The following is a 22269-nucleotide window of genomic DNA, read 5'->3' on the forward strand; positions in this document are numbered from 1 at the left end:
TGCGGTTTTCTCCCTGCGGTGGTGCAGGTCCCTGATGGAGCCACTGTCGCCCTCATCCCGAGAAGCACTAAAAATCACCTCCATGACAGCCATGATTACATGCCTGGAGAGAGTGAGTTTGTTTCCACACAGAAACAGTAGTACACAAAATACACACGCAGGATGCAGCCAGCTAAGAAAATAAGATGAATAGTAAGTAACCACACGAGGTCGCTGTTTGACTGTATAAATAATTTATGTTAAACGCACTGTAGTTCTACATGGTGACAGGATAAAATTGGCAATAGCAGATATCTGTCCACCTATACTTTCTGGATGTGACTTTTGACACGTGAGTAAACTGTTAAACATTAAAGTAATAAATAATTGCAATTACTTTTTGTAAATCAATGACGTCTGTTATAGAAGCTATTTAAATGCAATTTGCTCACGCACGTTTGATCTTTGTGAATTGTCCCATAACATTTTAAGTACAGTATTTAATACTCTAATAATAATCACCCCCAAAACACACGTTTTTTTTTTTTCCCTGGACTCCCATCAGAGACTCCTATGCTGGATGACGGTGAGGAAGGAGGCGTTAAACTGTGGCATTTGGTTAAAGCCAACGAGGAGTCCGAGCTGCCCAAACACAGAAGGGGCAGCGTGAGGGAGAAGGGCGGTGAGCGGGCCAAGGCCATCCCTGAAATTTACCTCACGCGACTTCTCTCCATGAAGGTAACAGAGTGAACTCTCACTAATGAAGAGCATCCCAGAGCTCACTATTCAAGTTTATCAACTCTATGTGAAAGTGTGATGCACTGCAGTTATTTTTAATCCAGATTCGGGCACCTTATCTGTAAAAGTTATTGCCTTGCATTTTTGTTGACCTGAGGCTTAAGTAGTGCTTCGGTTACAATTAATGTGTAGGTAAAAAATTTAGATCAGTGCTATTTTGAGTCCACGCATGACAGTTTTGTACTGTTGCAGACTGACATATTTGGATTCATACTGTGTTTTTTTTTTTTCTCATCTATTTGTCTTGCTTGACTCTTTGTCAGGGCACACTGCAGAAGTTTGTGGATGATTTATTCACGGCCATCCTCAGCACCAGTCGTCCCGTCCCTCTGGCTGTCAAATACTTTTTTGACTTGTTGGATGAGCAGGCCCTGCAGCACAATATCAGCGACCCAGAGACTATCCATATCTGGAAAACCAACAGGTAATGGCCATCTTAAAAAAATGCACTAATGCAATTATAACACTGACAAAAAGGTGTATAAGTGTGTAGTAACGTTGAAGAAGTCAATCAAACCAAAAAGGACTTATCTCTTTTCCTACTGTATACAGTTACAGAACTGGTTTGTTTATGGTTCTCATCCTTAGTTTTTCTTTCGATACAGCTGATGCGTGTGATTGTCTCACCAAACAGCTTGCCGCTGCGATTTTGGATCAACATCCTGAAGAATCCGCAGTTCATCTTCAACGTGCAGACCTCAGACCACGTGGATGCTGTGCTGTTTGTCATCGCTCAGACTTTTATGGACTCTTGCACAATTGCTGACCACAAACTGGGACGGGTGAGCTAATCACAGTCAGGCAATATAAAACAGCTGTAGCCAGAATTCTAAAAGCACCACACCAGTTATGTCACTGCAATGACTGCATATTTGCCGGCCAGATTATTAGGCACACTTGGGCAGTCTGATGAGAGCCATTACAAGATATGCATTGATTTTCGGTTCGTTGTATTTTCCAGCATTGGATAGAGCAGGTATACCTAGAACAAAAATCTGTGAGTGCGCTGCTCTAACTCTACATTGCTTGCCCATGAAACTTGATAAACCATTCGATGTTCATTATTGTACATAAGAATACAATTTTGATTCTTATTGATCGTATAAAAGGTCTGTCAGTAGCCTTGTGTTACCTACCTGAATGCATATTCAGGACACAATTTCAATTTGTCTTCCTTTCGCAGGACTCCCCAATCAACAAGTTGCTCTACGCCAGAGACATCCCGCGCTACAAACAGATGGTGGAGAGGTAGGATGTGTTGGGCAGGCAGTCAGCCCACTGACCTGGAGCACTCTGCAATGGAGGAGAGGGAGGCCGGGGACAATCTGTCAGGGCCAGACAGTTGGTAGACAAGGCCTGCGAGGCTTCCGTGCTTGAATGCTCCCGAAGCAGACTCGCCACACTCACTGCTGTCTGCTGCACATTACACTGGTGATGGGTTGAAGCTTCATTAGACAAGAGGTTTTTTTTTCTTTTATGTAACAAACATGTCTACTTTATTTGCCTTGTTAAGTTATTATTATAGCAAGGGTGGCTCTTGCAGAAAACAGTGGCATTCTTTTTTTTCTTTTTTTTTTTTTAAACACACTTTTGAAGCACTGCAAAACCGCCTTACTCTATGGGAGTTGTATATAAACCATTTCCTTGGATTTATGCAGTTTACTTTAAAATATGTATTATGAAATTAGAATTGTGGCTCTAAGAATGCCTTCAATAAATTTGGGGAAGGCACTCAAATTTGGGGAAAGGCTCATTCACCTTCCTATCATAGTCTAGTTAAGGGTGTGAACAGCATGCTCCATCTGTGCTGCTTCATGTTATTTGATGTACAATAGAAGAGTCAGCGTAAATGTACTGTATATTCAGGCTAAGGGATGAAAGGGATCTATATGTGCCCAGCGATTGACTGTCCAGGGTGTACCGTACCTCGTGTCCAGCTCATCTCAGAGCTGGGAACACCTTTCTGAGAACAAGTGGTGTAGAAAATGCAACCTCAGAATAGTAGTTGGTAGAAATGATGAAAGAAAAAACATGTTCAAAAAAAGAGGGCACATTGCCCAATGTTTCTCAGGTAAATAAACTAACTTTATTTGAAAATACCCTATACAACTTGAACAAACCTCTAATCCATCACATTCCATATGATTGTCAAAATTATTTTTAATTAATAAACAAAAAAATAATATATTGTCATATCCATCAGGCACATTTGATACACTTGAAATTTTCTTTCTTCATGTATACAATAATTTCCTAGTTGTAATTTTTACATTCGCCTCCTATCGATTTCTCCAGGTACTACGCCGACATCCGTCAGACCATCTCAGCCAGTGACCAGGAGATGAACTCAGCTCTGGCAGAGCTCTCCCGTGTATGTTACCTTCCATGTCTTGCCATGTTGGAAAATGTTGTCCTTGCTTAGGACGTGTGAATCATTCATAGCCTTTTCCTTTTGAGATGGCTGTTGAGTTTAAAATAAATTATGAATGGAAACCAATGCGGCGCTTTCACCCGCCCGATGGTTCATCTCTCTTTTCACCCGTCTAACGCAGAACTATGCTGGAGAGGTCAACTTCCTGGTGGCTTTGCATGAGCTGTACAAGTACATCAACAAGTACTATGATCAAGTAAGTGTCACAAAATCATCCAGTCTGACAATTCATGTGTAGATGATAACATTCGCCCGAGCATGCGTATTTCCAGTGAAAAATATGGTAAATGTAATGTTTGCTGTACATTGTACATTTTAACGACACTTTCATGCTAACATGAAAATAAGTTGATTCCTTTCTTTTTTCCTTACTTAAATATGTAGCTGTGGCTGCAGCATTCAGCTTGTTGAAAAATGTTTTCTCTTGTGCTAACAATTGCTGACCAGTGGATACAGTGTATGGGATGGCACACGAGTGCATCAAGACCAATTTATATACAGCAGCCTAGAACAGCATTTAAATAGCTTTAGTTTTTAATTTTACATGTATTTATTTGCCCCCAGAATATTAAAAATTGCAATGAAACATATTGTCATATATCAGTGGCGCCACACAAGATTTGTATGTGTAAAAAATGTTTACACCACTATTTTACTGAGCATCCAGGACAGAGATTGTAGCTCTGCATTTTGATGATGTACACTTCTATAGATGAGAGCAATTTCTCCTCTTTGCCGTTTTCGTTAAACTCAAAAACAGTAAAACGTGTAGCGAGCTGGACCCTAGTTTGGGATTAAGTTACTTTTTAACCTTTTTTTTCTTTATAAAATGGAAATCAACCCAACCTTATTTTTTTCAAGAATATGTTGTATGCACGCCCACTAGTTGAAACAAGGCATTCTGATAAATATTGCGTTTGTGGAATAAATTAATCCACCCGTTTTTAGCCATCTCCGGGAGCGGCCATTTTGTCACTTCTGTCGACTGACAATGACATCACAACTGCTCAGGGCTCAGATAAAGACCAGTCACGGCTCTCCTGTTTTCTGAAGCTGAGCCATGATTGGTCGTTATCTGAACCCTGAGCAACTTCTTCAGTCGACAGAAATGACAAAATGGCCGCTGCCTGAGATGGCTAAAAACGGGTGGACTTTTCTGTTTAACTCATATTTCACACACGCAATATTAGTCAGAATGCCCTGTTTCAACTAGTGGGCCTGCTCGGTACATATTCTTTAAAAAAAATGTGTTTGGGTAGATTTCCACTTTAATGACGCTTTAGCTTAATTGTCTTGGCTTGCTCAATTTCTGTTTAAACTCTGAATTTTTGCTGTACTCCCCTTAGAATTTTAGTTTCCATTACAAACTTCATGCACCATTCAAGTAGTGTCTTGATGGTCCGACATCCACTGTTTTTTCCTTTTACCGTATATATGTTTTTTAATTGCTTGAGGTTTCCCAAGGTCACATCAGTGAACGTTCTGTGTTCGAAACCCGCAAGGCCACATACCCATGTGTCAGTTGATACGTCAGCACAGAGATTTTAAAGTGATTGTTTTGATTTGAGGAGAAAAGCAAAAAGAAAATTTAAAAAAAGGAAAACTGCCACACAGTGACTCTTTGTCAGTTTGCAATCCAGCCAGAGGCGGGGACCTTGGCGGTCTGATCTCCGGCTGCAGAAGATCGCTCTATGGGCGTGGAATGTCACCTCGCTGGCAGGGAATCAAATGGTGTGCCATTTTGAGAAATTCGCTTTCACACATGGCATTGGCTCTGGTACCAGTTCTCAAGAGGGGATGGAGTTTCTTTTACTTTGGAGTTTCCCAAGGTGAGAGGCCCAGAGCAGGTGTGGGCGCACTTATTGACCCCTGACTTGGCGCCTGTACATTTGGGCTCACCCTGGTGGATGAGGTGGTGGCTCCCTCCACCTTTGGTTGGGGGGGGGTGCATCCTGACTGTTGTTTGTGCCTATGCACAAAACAACGGTTCATAGTACCCACCCTTTTTGAAGTCTTTGGAGGAGGTGCTGGAGAACACTCCCGCTGGGGACTTCAATGCCTATGTGGGAAATGACAGTGAGACCTGGAGGAGCGAGATTGGGAGGAACAACATTTCCCTGCACCTCTCCGGGACGAGAATGAGATCCTTCCCTAAGTGGAGGAGTTCAACTTTCTTGCAGTCTTGTTCACAAGTGAGGATCAGGATGGGATCGGTGAATGGGTGCAGTGGAGTGGCTGGGGAGAGGGAAGTCTGGGCTTCCCCGCCAAAGCTGCTGCCCTTGCGACCCAACCCAGATAAGCAGAAGAAGTTGGATAGATGGATATTAAAGACTATGTGAAACATGTGAAGTCATTTGAGTCTTACTAAAGCTCTGTGTCCTAACTCACACATTTATCTAGTCAGTCCCTCACAAAGTGGGCATTTAACCTTGTTTACCTTGGTTTGGAATAATAATAATAATAATTGTCATTTAACATCATAAAAGAAACATCAATGCAATGATTGTAATTAATAATGCAACTCTCATGACAGTGCTGTAGCCTATATTTATTTTCATTTGACCATTTCTATCCAATCCGATTAGATCGTCACAGCCCTGGAGGAGGACTGCACAGCTCAGAAGATGCAGCTTGGATACAGGCTGCAACAGATTGCTGCCGCCGTCGAGAACAAAGTCACAGATCTATGACCCAACTTCCAGATATGTTTTCCCTTTTAACCACAAAGACTTTGAAGGGAAATTATCCCACCTCTTGGAAAGTAGAACAATTTTATATTCAAACATAAGTGGGGGCAATGTGGAGCATTTGAGAAAGGGAATCAATGAGGAAGGATGTTTGCTTTCCTTGGTGGATCTTGAGGAAAAACCACACAGAACATTCCTAAAATGTACAAAGTACATGCATTAATCCTCTGAAGACATGAGAGATGAAGAAAAGGGCGAAAATGTGCAAGAGTACTTGACTTGAAACGACTATCCCAATTGTTATAAATGTCTTAAAAAAAAAAAATCTGTCAACCGTTGATAGAAAGCGGCCTGGACGTATTTGCTTCTAGTTTCCTTCAGTTGTTCTTTCAAGTCTTACGCAATTCAATGTGGACCCACTTACCAGCAGTTCTTATTGGATGCACTGTACTCTTATTATTGTCACAATTTCCGTGGACAGTATAACTCGCTGAAACACCAAATAACTCAACCAAATCATTTTTAAAGGTTTTATGAAAACCTTATACTGTAACTTTTCACTCAAAAACAGATCCGTCCAACATATAACATGTTAAATTCAATATTTGGGCCTCTCCTACTCGGTACAAACAACTCGGAAATCGGTACAAACAAGATACAATGCATCCTTACAAAAGTCACAAAATAATTTCCATTATTGAGGCTCATAAACAAGATCATTGACTCTTTGTTTTGTTGTCAAGAATGGTGGCTTTTTTCTCTTGCTGTTTTTTTTTTTATTTTTATTTTATTTTTTTACTAACAGGAGGAGGAGTTCATCAAAACATCATTGATGTAGTCTTAAAAAACATTCTGAATAAGTTTTGATTGTGCAGTTCATATATTTGTGATTAGGTCGACAGGGACGACAGAGAAGAGCTTATGTTGTTGCTGTTAGCATCCTGACATTAGCATTTAGCTCCTCCGTGCCAAAGTGCAGGCTCGCCGTGCCGTTACAGAAGCTTTGATCCAACCAGTTTTGTTCATGATTATTTTGGTGATTTGTCATGTAGTCATCAACTTCTTTGCAACATTCATCCAGTGTTTCTCTCCAAACTAAACCATATTAAGAAAAATGTGTGTAAAACCTGTCTCAAAACAGCTGACCCCTTATGTGGCTTATTTTAACATCTTATTCTTAGGTTCATGAAGGTACCTTTGTTCCTCTGTGAATTATTTTGTGTTGAGTTTTTTAATTTATTGTTTATTTATTTAATAGCTTATGACAGTAAACATTTCAGATTTTGTCGCAAAGAGATGCACTTCCAAGTTAACCGTATTTTATTTTTATATTTACATAACAAAAAATAGCCATCTTTATTTTAGACCTTTGGTTTTAAGATGTGAGCTCTTGCTGTGACTTCAACAAAAAAAGAATCAATTTTCACTTTTCTTTTTTTTTATTATTTTTTTTTAATTTTTTTAATTTGGTACTGATTATTTTTGCAAGCCCTTCACCTTGTACATACACATTAGTGTTGCTTGTAGCTCAAAGTCGCTCCTGTAGATGCACACTCTCCCCAAGTAATCCTGACCTAACAACGGCTGAATGTGTCGCAATAAACTGTTTCCGGTTCTAACAATGGTTTGTCTTATTATAACCCGTTGGGATACATCAGATTAATACTGTAATTGTCTTGGTGCCACCTTGTGAGCAGAATACATGCCAGTTTTATTTGGGATGTGTTTACATTCTTGTTCCTAATATGAGTTGATATCATAACACAAGACAATTAACAATGTCCCGCTGCACAGCGCATTCATTGGTAAAAGTATTTTTTTTCCCTGCGTTATAATTAGTTAAGCAGAGCTGGGCATTCTGTCTATGTGACGGACCGTTCCGTCTATCCGCCTATGACGGACGCCCATTTTGCTGACGGATGACAAATGACGAGTACATTTTTAAAATAGACGGAGTAAGCATAGTCGGAAGCCCATGCATTTAATCCGTCTTTTATCTGTAGTCCGCCTTTAGTCTATTTTTCTCTGCAAGGCTTCGATGGCCGTGGCGAGGAATAATAGTGAGTTGTTGTTGCTTGGGGGACAGATTTGATTCAGGGACCAGGCTGTGAACAGGCTACACTGTGAACAGGCAGTCACTGTGAGTCGCTCTTTCTGTTCCAATATCGGACAGCGGGGTGGGGGTGTTTGCAATTGAAGTTTGCGGGCGGAATCGCTGACGGAAGCGTGCTTAAAATCATAGGCGGGTGCTGTTTTTTTTAGCCCCCAATATCCCGCCACCCCCAACCCCGGAAAAAAAGCGAATGACAGACAACGGAATGGTACCCATGCTGCAGCAGACAGATGACGGATAACGGATGCTCAATTTTTAGTAAAATACCCAGCTGTGCTCCTTTCACTATTTGTCTTTAATTTGTCATCATCAGCAGAGGTTGAAATAAGGAACAAGCCTATTCTGACAAAGTAATAAATAGAGCATACTCTATCTATTTTCAAATGTAGGGAGTAACAGTAAAAAGCTGTCAGAAAAATACAGGTACTCAAAGTACCCAAGTACAGATACCTGAAAAATCTACTTTAAAGGGATACTTTACTAATTTTGCAGTTTTCAGCACTAAAAAGTTAATATTTTTGTTTATAATGAAATTGATACCTTCATTATTTTTCATGTACAACTTTAACACCTTTAAACACGCATTTTGGCACTCACTGTCGACTGCAAATGACATCACATGTTGAGGGTTCAGGTAACAACTAATCACGGCTCACCTGACGTTCACAAGCTACGCTCTCTCTCTCTCGCTCTCTCTCTTTCTATCTCACTCTTTCTCTCCTCCCTCTCCATCTGCAAGTATTCAGTATGAGGGTGGAGTCGGACACCTACATTGCGTGTCATTAAGAATAAAAAATAATACAAACCGCGTCACATTAAAAGCTTCTGGGTTTAAAGTTTGGGGGAAAAGTCACGTCTTATCTGAAAAATACGGTATTACTTGAATAAGCAAGTTAACCCCCCAAAAATATTTGCATTGATGTGTTCTATGCGCCTTCACCAGTCTAACCATGGCATTCTGATCAATATTGTGTTGGTGGAATATGAGTTAAGCAGCAAAATACAACCATTCTTAAACATCCCAGGACGCAGCCATTTTGTCACTTCTGTTGACTGAAAATGAAATCATAGTTGTTCACGGTTTTCAGTTTTTATTGCATTTCGCAGTAAAAATAATTATTGCAAAATAACGCAATGTTATTTTAGAAGAACGACCGTCTTCCACTTCCGGGTGATAGCTTTCAGTGTACGGCGGAGCTGGCGTAACCCGTCAGGTTTGGATTGATTTTTACAAGGACATACGTGGCATGATAAGGCACCCATTAGGGATGTGCACGACTAGTCGTTTAACCGTTTAACCGTCTACGATTTATTAAACGTTTAGTATTTTACTAGTTGGTTAAACGCTGCATTAGTATCACACAAATTGTTCCTCACGCCTCTGCCTCAGCCTCTGTAAACAAGCTGAGCACCAAGAGAGAGAATTGCTCTCCTGTATTTCTACTGTAAATGTATTTCTCTTTCAGTTGTTCACTTTTATTCAGTCCGTTGTTGTTACATCATTAGAATTTCAGTTAACAAACTGTCCTGAATATTTGGGCTGAAATAGCCCCTACTGTAAATACACAAAACATTTGCATTTTAAACTTTGAATTCAATGTATTAAATTTCAAGTTGTCTTGCTTATAGACTAGTCGACTAGTCGCAAATAAAATTTGAGACTAGTCGGCGGGCAAATTAGTCGAAAATCCCATCCCTAGTACCCATTGTTAACAATTAGTTAACAAAACAAAATTACTATCCACTTTCTTCCTCGTCAGTGGAATGGGCGTCTACTAGAGGGCAGACTATGCCTCTGAGAACAATACTGCAGGAGGGAACGCACATGAAAAAGAGCAGAGGACAGTGTTGTAGAGGCTTAGTCATGGTTGCTCCGTGGTATTGCGGAAGAGAACAGTGGTCTTTTATTTTAAAAGAACACAACACGTCAGCTGGTACTTGACCCGGTTCGGGACGAATAGAGGGATGGATGAAATCCATTTCCGTCCTTGCTTAGTCCGTCCTTTCTAAAAGACTTCTCGTCCATTCGTCCGTCCACAAAATGAGCGTCCGTCCTAGACTACTAGTGTACTAGTCTACTTGTGTACTGGAAAAAATGAGGAAATCCAGGAAGTGGGATGGGATACATTGTTAGCACACAAACATACAATCTGGTTCCCTGAATCACTATTGTGCTGCCAAACCCTACGATATCTACCAGTCATGTGTGCATCTGTTTATATTGACACCAACCAGAAGGATCAGTTTATGTGCGTCTTAAATTAGCCGTGTCATTGTAAATGCAGGTCACATTTCTGTCCCGATTCTGAAAGAGGGTCATTTTAAAGGTCAACAAACGTGTGTGTGCGCTTGTTTGCATTTATAGTGCAGCAAAACACAATCTGTTCTTTTATCTGAGCTGTCCAAAGAGCTACACAGACACCACAGTTCATCCATCCATCCATTATCTGTACCGCTTATCCTCACAAGGGTCGCGGGGCGTGCTGGAGCCTATCCCAGCTGTCTTTGGGCAGGAGGCAGGGGACACCCTGAATTGGTTGCCAGCCAATCGCAGGGCACGCAGAGACAAACATCCGCACTCACAATCACACCTAGGGGTAATTTAGATAGTCCAATCAACTTACCATGCATGTTTTTGGAATGTGGGAGGAAACCGGAGTACCCGGAGAAAACCCACGCAGGCACGGGGAGAACATGCAAACTCCACACAGGGAGGCCGGAGCCGGGATCGAACCCACGACCTCTGAACTGTGAGGCGGACGTGCTAACCAGTCGACCACCGTGCCGCCCACCACAGTTCAGTGTGCAAGTATTTGTGTACGCGTGGATTTACGTTCCTGGGTTATGTCAACAGCCTCTCAACAGCCCCCCTTGAAGAAGCGGTTTGGGTTGTTACTGAGGGGCTAGCTCATGGCAGTTCTGTTTGTGGCTCATGGGTGAAGTTCATACAGGTTTTTCTGGCTGTGGTGGCAATGCTAGTGTAACACTATGTCGTTTGTTTATGTGCCATTTTAGATATATCTATGCATCCAATAAGACTGCAGCTCCGCATAGCCTTTGGCTTTGGCGTAAAAGCGGTTCTTTCTGATCTATGGTGAGAATACTACAAGGGCCTGTGTGTCCACATAGTGCGTCACGGACTAAACAGCTGTGCAAAAGAAGGGACGCCAGACGCTCCTGTACATTCCAATGGTCCTCCAACGGTCTCTCTTGTTTACGCGCACACACACCTACACAAACGCGCACACGCACTTAGACACACTGTTGTTAAATACAGCTACGTGACAGCAGGCACTCCTGAAAAGATGTGGATATTTTGAAATTAAGGTAACATCACACTCCCTTTTATGCAAGTCTAGGCTCTTGCTGGATTCTTTTTTGGACATTGAACATGTGACTACATTAACAGTGAAACTTTCATCCATCCATCCATTCGACAAAGTATGTACTAGGTATCCTTACTAGGGTTTCACTTGTGCTGGAGACTATCCAAGTTGGCCGGGCACCATTTGGTATTAATTGGTGGACCTCCAATCCCAGGGCAAGACAAACGGCCATTCACACTTAACATTCACACCTATAGGGACAATTTAGAACAGGGATGGGCAACTGGCGGCACGCGACACACTCTCCAAGTGGCCCCTTGATTAAAAAAAATAGTAATTAAAAAAAATAAAATAAAAAAGAATACATATATGTATGTGTGTGTGTTTTTTAACAAATCCAAACATTTCTTGAAAAAGTGTTATAAAAATTCAAGATACCTCATAAAAAACTGAGGAAATGGGGTGGAAATCCCAGAAAAAAATCCAAAAGAAAAAAGAAAAAAATCTTCGATCTGCGGAGTCATTCATCTGGTTAGTAAGTGTGTGGTCCTATGTGTCCCCGCCAGTAGCACTGGAAGAAAAAAACTCCAGCATTTAAGTTGCCCATTCCTGATTTAGAGTCTTCAATTAACCTACCTTGCACGTTTTTGAAATGTGCAAGGAAACCGGAGTACCCGACGATTCACGCAGGCACGGGGAGAACTGGGACAATCTCAGAACTGTGAGACATATGTGCTAAAGTGTCATGTAGCGTGCTGCCTAGCCTGCCTTACAGTTAAACTTGGTAAGTAATTTATCAGAGAATGACAAATGAGTCCCAATGACAACATTGTAACAGTACAGGAGATGGATTTCATGTGTCTGGATACATTTATACACAACTTTCTGTTATTCTATTTTTGGTGTGTTGGAGGACGGGAATAGCGCTCTCATGCCAGGCTCCTGTGACCCGTATGACCTCAAGGTCATGCTAGCTATCAGACATTAAAAAAAAAAAGCAGCAGCAGCTGTTACTCCTTGCACTCTTTTCAGTCCGGCTGGACTGACCGAGACCGTAAGAGAAATACAGCACACCAGTGAATGTATTCCAGTAGTGGATTTGAGAGCAGGACCAGAAAGGGTTTCAATTTCCATGCATAGCCGCTTATCACTACTAGTACTTAACCCGTTGCGATTGCAGCGTCATTTGCACTTCTCGGACCGCTGTTGTTTCTTCAGTTCGGACACAATGGAGAGGAGTCGCCGCTCGCGCTACGCTGCCCCTCTTCAAAGTCTCACGTGAGTTGCCAACCATGGTAGTCGTGCGTGTGTGTTTAAGATTTTATATGCAGGCTTCATGCAGATTTGCCTTGTTGCTTTTGAGTTAACCCTCCTCCTTTTAACAATTAACATTTCTTTGAAAAAAATCAATGAGTAATTCCACTGCAATTTCATAAAATTAAGAACTACACAGAAGAAGAATGACATTATTATTTTAGGCAGTTAACGACCAGACATTTAATGCTCTGTAAATCCAATTTTGGATGTGCTTTTTCTGGCTCATTATTGTCTTGTAGCCACCGTTACAGGCGCAGCTAGTTGTCAGGTTGCAAGGTGCTACCAAATGCTCAACATCTGAGTTGTAAATAGTGTGACTTCCGTATGTCAGTTTTTAGCAGCCAGTGCAGCGGTCCAAGTTTCCATGAAGAGATGTAGTCTGAACTTTGTTAAAATTAGTTCTTTCGCCCTCAGGGACCTGAGAGCAACTCGAGCCCAGCCCTAAATATGCGCCATGTCAGCACAATATGCAATGTGTTTGCATTTTGTCGCTCTGTCAATCAACAGGATTAAAAAATCAAAATGTTGCTTGACAGCTAACTCTGATCCAGGTTGCTTTGGATGGATGAGCTGGAAAGGAGGCATTTGGACACATTTTCCTCAGTTTTCAGTCAGTAATACATTTAAAATGTATCTTAATGAAAAAAAAATGCAAGGATATACAGTAGGCACTTGTGGTGTGGCTCGAAATTAGGATTGTTTGGCCTTGGTGGAGGTATGCTGAGTATAACCGTAGTTGTTGTTGTCTTCACATTTTTGTGTGTGTGTGTGCGTGGGTGTGCGTGCGCATGTCAGGAGTAAATCTGGGTTATCTCTTAGTGCCGAGGCCCTTGGATGCTTCAAGCAGCTGGGGCTCAAGGATGCTGAGAACCCAAGAGAATACTGTTATGGTATGACAACATTCCTTAACTCCCCCCATTGTGCACATGCAGTAATGTAATAAATGCAAAGTACTAATAATACACTTAACAGGTTTTCACATCAGGCTAACAGTGTACCGCTACATTAAATTAAACATATCAATTACTTCAATTTTGTGGCTCATTGTAGATGATTGACGGAATCTCTTACAGTTTCGTAGCGATATGTATTTTTATATTTTTCATCAAGATAATCAATCAGTCATAGTATTTTACAGTTACAAGAAAATGCATGTGAACACTTTGGAATTACTTGGATTCCTGCTTAAAGTTGGTCATAACATGTGATCTCATCTTCATTGAAGTTCAGCCAATAGACAAACAGATTCTTAAGCTTATATTGCATGCACAAACAATCATGTAGAAGTTATCATGTTTTGATTGGACACGCCATGTAAACATCACAGCGAAGGGCGGAAAAAGTATGTGCACCCGTCGGCTTCTGACTTCTCTTCTTAATGAGGTGATGACAAATCTGAGTGTTAGCTCAAGACAAAGAAGTCTAATGAAATTAAAAATATCTTTTAATAAATCTACATGAACTAAAATATTAAACAGGAATGGATGTCACTGGATTACAGGTAGAGGTTTGCAAAACAGTGCCCTCCCACAGCTTTACTGGCAAACTAATTTTGTGGACAAATGAAAGAATGGAATTTTGCGTGTTATTCCCAAACAACACAACACAATGCTATGAGTGGGGAAAAAAAGGGCACTGCACACCACCATCAAAACCTCGACCTAACTGTGAAGTAAGGTGGAGGAGGCGTCATGGCTTGAAACTGCTTTGCGCCCTCAGGCCCTGGACCGGTTGCTTTCACCAATTGGAAAGTTAATGTTCACGTTTATCAAGACATTTTGAAACGTATCTTAAGAACATCCGCCTGCCAATTGAAGCTTAACGTAAGACAGGTGATGCAACCAAACAGCGAACCAAAGATGAAATACGATCAACAACTTATTGGATTCAGAACAGAAAAAATACACCTTCCTGATATCAGCCCTATTGAGATGCTGTGACATGACCCCAAGAGACTGATTTACACCAGACATCACAATAATGTTTTTTTAAATAGTTTTGTTAAGATGAGTGGTCAAAAATTCCTCCTGAACACGTCTGATCTCCAATAAAGATCCAATTTCTGTTGAAATTGCTTTAGTATCCTACTACAGCACCATGTTTACTGTAGTCAGGTTCTTTACACTGTGACTGATCGTTTACCGGTCTTCATATACTCCACCTCTCACCCAAAGCCCACTGGGATACGCTTCAGCTCACCCACAATCTCAATGAAGACAAGCTAAATACAAAATGGATGAATGAACGGATGACTCATTACCTGCAGTGTTATTCATAGCAAGAGATGAGATGCAATACCAGCAATAGACTGAGGATGTTGTACACATAATTTAACCCCCAGATTCGTTTTCCCGGTCTTATTTCCTCAGGTGGCTATCACCCAGTGCAGATAGGTGACACGTTCAACAAAAGATACAAGGTGCTCTCCAAGCTTGGCTGGGGTTACTTTGCCACTGTGTGGCTCTGCGAGGATCTCAGGTAGATCAAAACCTTTGCACTGATATTGCGTTTCCAGCAAATTACTAGTCATGCGTAGTTTGTCAAAAGATCTTTTAATTGGTGAGATCATGAACCAACACAAAAATCGTGAAATAATGTAAAAAAAATAAAATGAAAAAAAGTGAAACATATTATGCTGTAGGGTAAGTATGGTTAGGGTTATATCAGTATAGTAAGTACAGTTACAGTGGTTACTAACTAGTTTCTGACTACTCAGTACAATACTTTACTGTACCAGTGTTTCCCAATGGGGTGTATGCGTACCCCTAAGGCACAGGTGTCAAACTCCAATGCACTATCCTGCATGTTTCAGATGTTTCTCTCCTCCAACTCACCTGATTCAAATGATCAGGATCGTTATCAGGCTAATGTTTAAGAGAAAAAAAAAAATGAGAGGAGGGCTCATAAATCTTAAGGATTAACTACATTTAATGTCTGCACAATATGAGGAGAATTTAGTAGGAAATTGTACAAAAATGTTTTCAATACATTACCTTAGATTTGACATTTTTGTGCTTACAAGCGCTGCATGTCGGCATACTCCCCCAAAACCCATCCACCAGACAGTAAGAGGGGTGTGCAGCTCCCATTAGCTCAGTACTATCAATATCTGCAAACAGAAAGCTAGCAAAGTCAGAATTAAGATGATTAGAGCTGTTTTTTCTCTTAACATTCTAACCATGGACAATACATACCATTGTAAGTTGTATTTTGTTTTATTTTTTTTCCCAAGGCTTATAAGTATTCTATCTTGGTGTTTTATTTACCGGTACATATTTTGCAAGAAAATGTGGATCCTCTAGCTTAAAAGCTTGACGCGATAGAGAAAAACCGAGATCAGTTTTGGATTCGGCCCCCAAAACTTTGTTAAAAACAGCTGTCAGACCAAACTCTACAAAAAGTGTGTCCCCCACTGTAATCATAATAATTGTGCTGTTTTTAGATTGAGTCGGCATGTTGCGGTGAAAGTTCTGAAGAGCGGTGCTGGTTTCGCTCAAGCGGGACAGGATGAACTTACTCTCCTACGTTGTGTCAGTCCAACCGGTTTCCTCCTCCAACTTCTCCTTTGTCTCTCATTGTTTTGACTTTTCCCACCCCCTTTTCCTCTCCACACCGTCTTGTCCGTAGATCGCTGGTCCCGCTAGCCGTCATCCACACAGTCAAAGGATCGTTTGTCTGCTGGATGAGTTCAAGCTGGTTGGAGACAATGGCGTTCGTATCCTCACAGACCAGCTTGAGCAATTAGTTGTGATTGCTAGCACAGCCCGTGATTTTGTTATCTCCGTTGAAAGTGTTCTCATTTGCAATCACATTACTTAAAGGGGTGTTTAACACTGAATAGCCACTCCCACCACACACTGGTACTGTTGCCTGGCTCAATACCCTGTTCTGTCCCCGTCACTTCCTAGCAGTTAGTTGGTTAGTTAGTGGGTTAGTAAGAAATGAGATGAGATGAGATGTGTGTTGCAGATCAGTGTTATTTCTTATTAAAACTGAATGAAATTGTGTTACAGTTAAGAATGTTAAATTTGTTCATTAAAATATTGCCTGGACAATTAATAAGTGTTTTAGCCTGCAACAGATCATTTCCATTTCATCCATCAAGGGAAAAATTGCTTCCTAACCAGAAATCTGAATACTTGGCTGGTAAAGACGCATTTCAGAACAGATGTTGAATACAGGTGTTTCACATCGGACGTTTGACTGCACTACTGGTTATCGAGAGGACCTTAATGAGAGCTGGTCAGACACGTGTCTGGTACTGGAGCTGCTCGGACCAGACCTGAGAAGCTTGCAGATGCACGCTGGGAATACACGACTGTTGCAGCCATATGTCAAACAGATACTCACCCAGGTACATTTTTAATAACAGTTCTAATTATCATGGGATACACTTTCTTATTCCTTGCCGGTTAGCTGGGAGAAAACATGCAGTTACAATAACTGTTAAGTAACTTAAAAATAGAGTAAAGAATCAGGCCTGCAAGCAAAAGGAAGTGAAAATGCTCACACTTGGCCCAGTTTTGGTTGTTAAAAATCGGTCTACATTGTCTCACCAAACGTCTGCATTTCTTAATTAGAAGTGGATGAATTTATTTTTCTCAGCCAAAACAAATGAATGTGTATAGTACTCTATATACCCTTTAAACACTTCACATACAATTCATCTTCATACACATAAACTTTATCAGTGACGAGCCATAAGTAAGGTACCAAACAAGTATGGTGGAAGTACTTTTTTTTTTAATATGTTTAAAAAAAGGACAACATTAATAATAATAATACTAATTCATATTATTTGTTATTTTAGGTTCTGCAGGGTTTGGATTACCTTCACACTCAGTGTAAAATCATTCACACAGACATCAAGCCAGAGAACATCCTGCTGTGTCCAAAAAAGAAGTCCCACGCCGGACCAGTGGGTAACGGCACTGTGTCCACTGTACCAAATGGAAATAAGGCTGAGTCCACAGGCACAGTTTGTTTATTTTCTCGCTACAGATGCTGAGTGATGTTCAAAAATGAATTCTCAGAGTGACACAGTTGAAGGAACTATATTAAAATATTAATTTCAGATTCAGTGGCCTTTATTCTACTGTAGGCTTTTATAAATACATTTTGGACCATTTTTGCATGAAATGATGCTTGGGCGGCAGAGTGAACACATTTATACAATGTATCATTTTTAAATCAACATTGTGTAGGTACCATTTCACAAATGTTCTCTGTTTGCATGTCATTATTTCTTACAATTGATTAAATGATTAAATTATTAAAATTATTCATGTTTACCTGTCATTTTCTTCTAGGAGAAGACGATCTGATTCCCTGTGTGTTAAATTATGCTACAGTGAAGATTGCTGACTTAGGAAGTTCTTGCTGGGTGGTCAGTCACTTCTATTGCGTTGATTTGCTCTAATTGTATTTAATTCGAATCCCTAAAGAAGTAACATGTAATAATTGACAAAAAAAAAAGGGAAGAAAAAAGAGAAATGTGAAAATGCACAGTATCCGTCTAAATATGTACATGGATATCCTGAGTCAAATCAAGAAATATTGATGGTGGCTAGGGGGGGAAAAAAAAGAGTACCGATGGAATCAGCATAGAGAGAAGGTGGATTTTAACAAAAGAAGTAAATGTGAAGTGGTGAGTGGATCAGTCGAACTCCCACCATGTTGACAGAAGAGCCGCTTTAGTGCATGTTTACCAGAGCCTCATTTGCATACTGTGTGGTGCTGTAGTATTAATAAGATTATCCATGTAATGCGTTTGTTAATTAAAGTAGAGGTAAGAAACAATTAGATGGTTTTTTTCCTCCATGGATTTGCTACAATTGTAATTTTTGACACTCTGATAAATATAAACAGATAGTGGTAAATATAATTTAAGACTTTTAGAGAGAAGTTTTACACATTTTGTGAGTCCTTGTACATATTTTCATGAATCTTTTTACCCTCTTTTTTTTTTTTTTGAGCAGTACAAACATTTCTGTGAGGAGATCCAAACTCGTCAGTATCGTTCACTGGAAGTCTTACTAGGGTCCGAGTACGGCCCCCCAGCAGACATCTGGAGCGTCGCCTGCATGGTGAGAACACAATTATGTTTTTTTTTTTTGTGTCACTAAGTGAAATTTCCACGGGAGATATTAAATCTCACCACATAAAAAAAAATATTGACCTTATTTGTTTTCCTTGTATACATTCCTTTTTGTTCATGTTTTAATTTGTGAAGTAACACAGTTACAGTACGTTCGTGTAGTTAGAAAATAGTCAATTAGAACACAATCAATAAACTGTCCATGCAGTTTTTGACAGCCTCTTAGGGCTCTATTTTCATGGCCAGCGTAAATCCTGCGCGACGTGTGGCAAAACTCTTTGCAGAGGTGGGTTGGCCCTGATCTCGGCAATTTTACAGATGAGTGCAGGCGGACAGAACTGCCAGAGGGAGGGCTGCGCTTCTGTGGGAGTGGTCGCATTCCACTTCAGTCATCGGCAATCAAAGTGGCTCCTTCTATTCCCTCTAAATGCGCCGCACTAGTGGCAGACATGGCAGATTCACATTTGCGCTGTGGAGGTGGCGCTTGGGAACGCCCCCTACCACAGATTGTTTGTGCCCCACCACACGGTGTTCACCACATTACATTCTTTCAGGACAACAAAATAAATAAAGATATTGACATTAAAACAAAAATATTTCTAAATCTATGTCTATCTATTTTCAGATGAGCAGGATGAATAGTATACGGTTAATGATGAGTAAAGTTGTTTGGCTGTGTTACCCATCAAGGATTTGTTAAAGGTAGCTCCTCTTCAACCTCTTCAAAACAATAAATAGGACCAAGGTGGGGAACCGCATTCTTCCTCCCCAAGATGGTCATCAATGCGCGGAGTTTGCATGAATGCTTCTTTGTCTATATTTGCCTTGCAATTGTCTGGCAACCAGCTCAGGATGCCCCCCGCCTCTCAACCAAAGTCAGCTGGGATAGACTCTCCAGCCTGCTTGCGGTCAGAATGAGGACAAGCGGTAAATAAAATGGAAGAACGTGATTTAAGTTTGTGTGGGAGGTCCACTGATCAACATGTTGGATACCTCATCATTTTTGTTGGGGAGAGCTCTGAAGGTTATTTTTGAATGAATACAGTACTCACTAGGACACACTACTCATGATGCAATTTTCTCTTGTATTTACTCAGGCCTTTGAGTTACTCACAGGAGAGTCTCTGTTTGAACCCAAAGCAGGCGCCTCCTACTCTCTGGAGGAAGGTACGTGTCTATTACAGCTAATGAGCGACACTAGATTAAATGGGATTCTAGCGAGCATCCGCCGTATGCGTAAATAACGCAATCTGTATAATGTATATGCTCAGATCACATTGCTCAGATCATGGAGCTGCTTGGTAAAATCCCACCAGCCGTCGCCATGTCTGGCAAATACTCTGCAGAGTACTTCAGCCACAGCGGTAAGAGTGCATTTGTTTCTGTGACATTTAATCTCATACAGAACATTTCTTTGAAGTTGAAGGATTGTATTGACTAGTGGTAATTTGTATGTTCTCCATGGGTTTGCCAGCATCCTCCCACACTCCAAAAACATGCATGTTAGGTTACATGTGAATGTGAGCATGTGAAATCACGCAATGTTTTTATTTTGAAAGATGTGCTTTTATTTTATGTGCACACATGTGGATGTCAGTACAAGCGGTGTCGCAAGAACGACAACCTGCGTCTGTAGTGGTGCCAACTTAGCAACATTTACGCTATATTTAGCAAATTTTCCAATGCCTCCAGCAGCTATTTTTCCAAAAAGAGACTGGCAAAAATGACAGCAGTTATCCTATAGTTTCCAACATTCTTATTTCCTGCACGGTGGAGGGAAGAGGGCCAAGAGAATTTGGCCTGATAAAACTGCACACAAATCTACGGTTTCATATGCTGTACTGTACATTTTGGGTGTATTATAAGTCATCGCTGTATCATTACACATCACTGTCAATAATTTTATACATCCCACTTATCTACCCCTCTTTGTGAGTCATAAGTATGGTGAATATGAGTTGGTGTTTGGTGCATAACATTTTTAAGTGTAAAGATGTCATTTTAATGAGCATTAATAATTTTGTTTAACATTTTCTTTTGTAATCATAACAATGCATACCATATCTACACACATATCAATTTAACGAAAAAAGTGAATTCTCTTTTTCTAAATGCATGATAATATAAGGTTTAAATGTTGGCTTAGCCCTCGGCCTGCGTTCTAGTTTCTCGCCCCTTTTCAAAATTAATTGCTCACCCCTGCACTATTATATATATATATTTTTTCTTTCCCTGAAAAATGACAACTTGTCGTCCGGTCAAAAATCTTTTTTTTTTTCTCTCACAAATTTTACATTGTTGTCTGGCGAGAATACATTTTCAGTCTAACAAAAGACTGCCTTTATCTTCAATTATAATTTAAGTCACTTAAAATCAAAACCTTGTACAAAGGAAGTACTGTACTACTGTAAATACTGTAAATTCCACATTGTGTCCTTTAAGTATGAATGTGTGCAATCAACACAGATGGAAGAATAACAATAAGACTGTATCATTAGTGTCAATATTTGTCGTTAACCAGGCGACCTGCGACGTGCTGGACCAGTGCGAATCTGGAGGCTGTATGATGTTCTGGTGGAGAAATACCACTTCCTCTTGGACGAGGCTGCCAATTTCTCTGACTTCTTACTTGACATGTTGGACTATTACCCAAAGAGGAGGGCCACTGCAGCACAGAGCCTCCTTCACCCTTGGCTGACCTCCTGATATAACACGCAGGAAAGACCATCCAGTGCCTCAATGGCGGATTTACAATGGTGACTTTAGACCTTTAGACTTTAGACAACTTTAAAGGTACATATATTTTACTCACACCCTGTCATAAACAACTGGAGGATGCTCGCTGGGATACAGCGTGGCCGAGCATTTGAAGTGTTTTACTTTTGAGATATTTTTGGAGTCCACAAATACAGATTATTTTACATGTCAATGAAATCCATCCATCCATTTTCTTATCTCATTTTCTCACCACTTATTCTGTTCAGGGTTACAGAGGTGCTTCACCCTATCCCAGCTGACACTGAAAGTGGTATCATCAGACTTAATCATTGTCGGACAGCTTTATTCTTGTTGTAGTTGTTTCATATTTATCAATTATTAACAAAACATCTCCATGCCTTTCATCCTATCCAGCTGTATGCTCGGCATGGCAAAAGAGGTCTTTCTTTGAAGACCACCTTGTAACCACACTCAGTCATGAGTCGCTGACACTTCCTGGGCCAGGAGGTGGGCTTCATGGGCCTGCTCGGAAATAGGTGAGACGTGGCCATGATTACAAAGGAGAAGGGAAACTTGATGAGAACCAGCCACCATGACAGCATGGCCCCCGAATCAGGCTTGATTATATGAGTGGAATCAATTAATAAGAGCAGAAGTGAATGATGTAGGCTACTCACGCAAAGCAGTAGGAGCCAAAGTTGTGGCAGTAACACTTGTCACAGCCTCTCTTGAACGAATCCCCGGGCTTGTAGTACTTGTCCTTGTATGAACACAGACCTGAAAACCAAACAAAGTACCAACAT

The 22269-nt window shown here is 40.6% G+C and overlaps 2 protein-coding genes across 3 annotated transcripts in view; both read left to right on the forward strand.

Annotated features, from left to right (window-relative positions):
- The window catches only part of LOC147152675 (plexin-B1-like), a 69759-nt gene extending 62242 nt beyond the window's left edge, over window positions 1–7517 (forward strand). Inside the window, exons 32-39 of the mRNA XM_086050633.1 lie at window positions 28–112; window positions 545–717; window positions 1041–1201; window positions 1412–1559; window positions 1961–2025; window positions 3073–3148; window positions 3330–3404; window positions 5794–7517. Coding sequence (XP_085906759.1) covers window positions 28–112; window positions 545–717; window positions 1041–1201; window positions 1412–1559; window positions 1961–2025; window positions 3073–3148; window positions 3330–3404; window positions 5794–5898 — 888 coding nt within the window. The 3' untranslated portion in view covers window positions 5899–7517. The remainder of the gene's footprint in view (window positions 1–27; window positions 113–544; window positions 718–1040; window positions 1202–1411; window positions 1560–1960; window positions 2026–3072; window positions 3149–3329; window positions 3405–5793) is intronic.
- Window positions 7518–12376: 4859 nt separating this feature from the next.
- On the forward strand, window positions 12377–21669 carry LOC147152676 (SRSF protein kinase 3). Of its 2 annotated transcripts, none has more exons than XM_086043498.1 (12): window positions 12377–12612; window positions 13447–13541; window positions 15021–15129; window positions 16094–16181; window positions 16279–16366; window positions 16899–17005; window positions 17462–17573; window positions 17961–18037; window positions 18630–18737; window positions 19846–19915; window positions 20020–20112; window positions 21270–21669. In XM_086043498.1, exons 1-12 carry the CDS (start codon window positions 12467–12469, stop codon window positions 21452–21454), a joined length of 1278 nt encoding a protein of 425 aa, XP_085899624.1. In that variant the 5' UTR covers window positions 12377–12466; the 3' UTR covers window positions 21455–21669. The 2 variants fall into 2 exon arrangements, with proteins under 2 accessions (XP_085899624.1, XP_085899633.1); XM_086043507.1 differs by having other exon boundaries at window positions 13471–13541.
- Window positions 21670–22269: the final 600 nt, after the last annotated feature.

This window comes from Filicampus tigris, chromosome 1 (assembly GCF_054856515.1).
Source record: "Filicampus tigris isolate MCC_2025a chromosome 1, RoL_Ftig_1.0, whole genome shotgun sequence".
NCBI classification, from domain to species: domain Eukaryota; kingdom Metazoa; phylum Chordata; class Actinopteri; order Syngnathiformes; family Syngnathidae; genus Filicampus; species Filicampus tigris.